This window comes from Eimeria acervulina, genomic scaffold (genome assembly GCF_000499425.1).
Source record: "Eimeria acervulina Houghton genomic scaffold, Eah_scaff1537, whole genome shotgun sequence".
In the NCBI taxonomy this organism is placed as follows: domain Eukaryota; phylum Apicomplexa; class Conoidasida; order Eucoccidiorida; family Eimeriidae; genus Eimeria; species Eimeria acervulina.
Window position 1 is genome coordinate 1 of NW_013549120.1, and position 5899 is coordinate 5899.

A 5899-nucleotide genomic window follows, 5' to 3' on the forward strand; every position below is an offset into this window, starting at 1 on the left:
AAACGAATCGTGAAACACCAACATGCAAACAGCAAAATACCTGAAAGTGCACACAACCGCGAGCAGCAAATGCACAATGCAAAGAAAGACAAGAGACAGAAAACAAACACCAACGCAGAGTAGCGAAATTAGATACAACCGGGCGTCAAACAATATCGGCAGACAGAGATGAGACATCCAGCAAAACGAAGAAAGAAAGAAACAAAGAGAAGGAAGAAAGAAAGCAAGGGAGCAGGCGAAGAAAGAGCCGGAGAAAGACAGAAAAGAAATAAAGCAAACAAAAGAAGGAAAGAAAGGAGAATACAAGGATACATAAACATAATACAACATTAGCGAATACCCGAATGCAGAGCCACCAGAGCAGTAACAAGGAAAAGCATCAAAGTTGCGCCTTCCCAGGACATCATCGGCCATTGGTCTCCGTCTGCAGCAAAAGAGGAGAGAAAAACACGGAAAAGCAAAAATAAATAAAAGACACCACAGATATGCAACAAACAATAGATGAACAAACAAGCATAAAATGCATTAACACTACCGTCTATGGTGCTACTGCTGCCTGGCAGAAGCAACAGCACTTGTCTTGCTAAGTAAGCGAGCAAGCCAGGAGAGGAGACATATATTTCTTTGCGAAGGGAAAAAAGCTAGAAACCACAAACTCAACATTCTCTCACCGTCTAAATCATCTTTGAAAAGACCGATGTGCGTGTACAGCTGAAAAAATAGGAATAAGCAATACGTCACTCCAATAAGCAATGCGGTAATGCGGCTTATCTGTAGCAAAACGCAAGACATGCAGACAAAGCAAAGAAAAAAGCATCAGTGCTTCTTGCCTCCAAAGGCACAAAAGAACACCTGCACATTCGTAAATATGTACAAAGGAGTGTGCATATATATGCATATATATGTATATATATATATATATATATGTATAAATAAATATATATATATATATATGTAGAGCGATGGTTTCTCTCCGCTCTATGCACTGCATCGAAAGCAGAAAACGCCAACACCTCCCCAAACCCTAAACCCTACACCCCAAACCCTAGACACTGGAGTCTTAAATTCAAGCTCGCATGCCCCTCTTCAGCTGCCATACGAACGGGAATAAAGAATAGAGCAACGAAACAAAAAAGGAAGCAGAAAACCACTACATAGGCAGAAGGAAGCAGAAGAAGGAAACGATGCAGCTAAGCACAGACAAAAGGGAGAGGAAGGGGAGGCAGCAAGCAGCACGCTGCAGCTAGCTGCTATCTAGCTAGAGGCAGCTAGCTAGCGGCTAGCAGCTAGCTGGCAGCTAGCTGCTGCAAGCCGTAGGTAGCTGCCGCACCATCAAAATGTTGTACGTCCCGTGCTGGCCATTGTCTACAGCTGCAACTGTCGGAATAACGATGCCCATGCAGGAGAGCAGCAGTAGCGTCACGCTGCAGGTGGCGCCTGAGAAAGAAACAATACAGATGAGCGATTTGAAAATGCCAGTATAAATTTATCCATTTACTTACACAGATGTACATAAATACATGTACATATATGCATATATATATATATATATATATTATGTATGCATATAAATAATATATCCATACAGGTAAGCAGCACAGAAATGTATACATTGAATAGCTATACAAAAGGCATGCATTTAGAGCTGTACTTAACTACACCAAACATGAATAAATACACAATAAAAACATGCATATACACAATAATATATACATAAAGATGTAGCTATTGAAAGGAGTTATTAATAATAAGAAATGGCGATGCTGCTGCGTCTCTACTTATCCCCAAAAGGGATGCATGCAAGCCACAAGTCCTTTTCTGTTTGTCGCATTGCTCTTGATTAGCTTGTCTGTTTTTCTTCGTAAATATGTCTCTGACTTTGTGTCTGCCTCTGTTTCTGTCTCGCTGTCTCTCTGTCTCTGCTTTCTTCTTTGTCTTCATCTCTGGCTCCGTCTGTCTGCATTTGTCCCTATATCTCTGTCTCTCCCGTCTCTTTGTTGCCCTGTCTCTCTCTTTGTCTCTCTCTTTGTCTTCGTCTCTCTCTATCTTTACGTCTGTGTCTCTGTCTCCGTCTTTATCAAGCAAGCGAACACAAAGGAGAGCCGAAGACAGTTTCTGTTGCTTTAAACTCCATACACGTAAGCGCAGAGAGGCAAACAAACACCGACAAAAATAACAACACCACCAAAAAGAAGAAAATAACAAACTGCTGCCTCTTTACCCTTCTCATTGAACTTCTGCAAGTAGTGCCATAGGCCTCCAGCGAAGAAAGACATTCCCAAGACGAGCAGCAAATTAGACAAAATAGAACCCAATAGAGTTCCCTTCACCACTTCCAGTAGACCCTAAAGAAAGCAATAGTGAGAAAAGGAGTAAAATAAAGGAAGAAGAAGAGCAGAAGGGGACGAAGAAACGAAAAATCAACAGAAGAAGACAGAAGCAAAACGAGGAGACGAAAAAAAGGAGCAGGAGAAGCGAGGGAAGGCAGAAGGAGAACAAGCAGAAGAACAAGACAAAAAAGACAAACTATAAACAAGATAAATAGACAAAACGATTTCCGCGTAAGTCCTTATCAACATAAAACCTCCAGGGGAACCCATCGCTTCATAGGCCCCTCCCCCAAGCCCTAAACCCTAAACCCTAAACCCTTGACAGGGCTTACGATGCGCAGGGCTTGAACAGACAAAATCATTTCTACGGCGTTGCCAAAAGTGGCGTTGAGGAGGCCTCCAGTAATTTCTAAGCAAACAAACGGCAGCAGGAGAAGAGTGACAAGAGATAAGAGAAAACGGAAGCTGTTTCGATCCTTAAGTGCTACTGCTCTCCTATTCTTCTTTTCCTGCTGCATTGAACAAAGGAGACGAAGAACAGAGGCAAGTGGCTGTTCCTTCGCCTTCAGGTGTCTGTCTTTTCTCTTTCTCTCTCATTCCGTTACGGGAAGATCTCCCTCTCATGCGTCACTGCTTGCTGCCTGTAGCTGCTAAACCCGAAACCCTGAACCCTAAATCCTAAACCCTGAACCCGCGAGCTTACCGCCTGTGTGCAGCGACAGTTCCTCAGTAAATGCTCCTAAGAGAGCAGATAAAGGAATAAGTGCAGCGAAATTAAACAAAAAAACAAAAATAGTCGGCAACCCCCCCAGACGGCTCCATAGGCCAAGAGGGGCAAAGAGCAGCAGCAGCTGCGTCCTGTGCGCAGCACAATATCACAGTTGCCTTCATTTAATTTTATCCAATACAAAAAGTGAAACAATAAATCAAATGGCTGCTCCAGCACCACCGCCGCTCGTTGCTGCTGCTGCAGCAGCAGCAAGAGGAGCAGCAAAAGCAACAGCAAGAAGAAAAGCAGAAGCCGCAGGAGCATCAGCAGGGGAAGCAGTATGATAAAAAGGAGCAGCAGCAAGAAGAGCAGCGACAGGATGGGCATCTGCAAGAAGAAACACCGACAGCAGCGGCGGCAAGAGCAGCAGCAAGAAGAGCAGCAGCAGCAACAGAAGCAGCAGCAGGAAGAGCATCGGCAGGCATAGCAGCAGAAAGACGAGCAGCAGCAGGAACAGCAAAACCAGCATAAGAAGACGCAGCATCGGCACGAGCAGCGCAAGCAAGAGCAGCATAATCAGGCACAGCAGCATCATAAAGAAAGCAGCATCAGCACGACCAGCGCCATCCCTGCTGCAAACAGTTGATGTGTTTGTTGTTTACTTGGTGAGGCAAATTTCCTTAAGTCTGGCGACGTCTTCTCTTAGAGTGAATCTCAGAGGTCCTTCGTTGAGATCCCCTTCTGTTCCTTCTTCTTCAATTGTTTCTGTTCCTAAACCCCTTAACCTCGAGCTGCTGCTGCCATCCGCTAGCAGCCCCAAGTGCAGCTGCCGGTTGGGGGCTGCAACGCTGCCTACGATATTCCCTGCAGCAGACGCAGAGACAAATGCACATGCAGCAGCAAGAGCTCCGTTGTACGCGCAGCCCCGTCAAGTCGGTTCACTCTGGAAAAACGCAGAAAAAAACAAATGAAACGCATGAACAGACAGGGAGTCAAACAACGAACGCAAAGAGAAGACCCCTGTACATACACCGCACAGCAAAAAGGAAGAGATGGGATTCAGTACAAAAAGCATGCATATCAACGGCCCTCTCGCCCCAACCTTGTAGCTTGCAGCGGCCCTTCCTTCAGCAACAGCAGACGCAGCAGAAGCGTCTGCTGTTGTTGCTGCTTCTGCTGCAGCAGCAGCAGCAGACGCAGTCGCAGCAGCGCATATGGGAGTGTCGGCAGAAGCAAATGAAGAAAGGGAAAGCTTCCACTGCAGAGATGCCGAAGACCGGCAGCCAGCGTAAGTACAGCAAGTTAAATGGAGTATAATTTTTTCCAGCTGCAGGGATCTCAGTCGTACACAAGCGCTATGCATGCAGCGTGTAGCGCAGGGCACAGAATGGAAAGATGCATGCAGCATTATGCATGCAGCATGCAGCATCAACAGCTGCTGCGTTGTACTTGCCTCCTGGGTCTTGTATATCTGCAGCAGGCGCCACTCCTGTCCCATCAGGTAAAGGGGTTAGAGCGGCAGTAACTCTCCTTTTGTTGAGGGGCTGAGAGAGGGTGCGGCGAACGTAAGAAGTCGCGCGGACTCGGTGCATAACCATCTTGTCAAATAAAGAAGAATGATGAAGAAGACGAAGATTCTATCAAGAAGTCTCACCAACAACAATGCTAATTCAATACAATTAGAGAAAGAAAATCTGAATGAGCTTTATATACATTTACACGTTTGAAACTATCAGGAACCTCCCGCTGCCTCTGCAGCGTCAGTATCAACGCAGTGTGCAGATTCTAATAGACTAAATAAACAAATTTGCAAGAGCTAAAGAGCCTAAAAGAGCACAAGGCAAGAAATGCAGCTGACGGAAGAGGAGATGAAACAGCGCCAGTCTGCAGCTCTCGTGGGGTGGTAAAGCAGATGGTCCTGGGGGTTGTTTATCTGCATTACAATGAAGAGCGAAAGAATAAATAAAAACTAAGTAAGAAAAATAAACTCCTTCTCTCTAAAGAAGAAAATGAAACAAACCAAGCTTGTGAACCGAGCTGCAGGAAGCTAGTTTCGTAGGGAGCGCATGGTACAGCGATACGAACACGAAGTGGAATTAAATGCCTTTTTATGACTCCCAACTTCTGTTCAAACAGAATAAAAGAACATTTCCGCAAGAAAACACAAAAAATGCGGGTTTTCAGCGGTTAGTCAGCAGCATGTTGTGGTGAGCCGCTCTGCTCCCTCGGCCGAGACCCAGTATACCCCAGGTGTCGCTGCAGGTCTCCATACGAAAATAGAAAATGTTTAATCAACGAATTAATTAAGTAACGAAACTTAATAAGCATTACTAAAGCGAAGAACAAAACCACAAAAAGAAGCAGTCTTCCAATCCGTACGGTGCCGCCGCAGCCCTGCTAATAATACAAGGGAGGCACACGTTTCTCTACGTTGCAGAACGAACGATTTCGTTGTTTTCTTGTTGTGCTGTAGCATTTCTGCAGTGATGTTATGCAGCTAAAATGTTAAGTCGCCTAAATTATTAACTAAACCCTGCGTTTGTCTTCCTTTTGCATCAAAGATAGCCCCCAACACCCCCGAGATGGCTGTTGCGACGTGTTACAGTTAACGCTCCCTTGGACCATTACGCGCGTCTTCGTCTGCACTTGCAAAATGTTTCCACTCTTTCAGCTAGTAGAATACTCTTAGAATACTTCTGACTTCCCGAGCAGGAAATATATATATATATATATATTGACATTTATATAGTCACACATCCATACACATCCGGACATCTATATATATATATATATATATATATATTATATATATATTATATACGTATGTATATGCCACTGTAGAAGCCTCTTGCTATTCAAC

General features: G+C 44.7%; 1 protein-coding gene across 1 annotated transcript; it reads right to left on the reverse strand.

Moving 5' to 3' along the window:
- Positions 1-329: 329 nt before the first annotated feature.
- Positions 330-4978, reverse strand: EAH_00060780 (manganese resistance 1 protein, putative; the record flags this gene model as incomplete). The annotated part of the gene is made up of 8 exons (XM_013393423.1): positions 330-424; positions 672-771; positions 1331-1437; positions 2222-2345; positions 2663-2739; positions 3034-3188; positions 3702-3903; positions 4915-4978. 8 exons carry the CDS (start codon positions 4976-4978, stop codon positions 330-332), a joined length of 924 nt encoding a protein of 307 aa, XP_013248877.1.
- Positions 4979-5899: the final 921 nt, after the last annotated feature.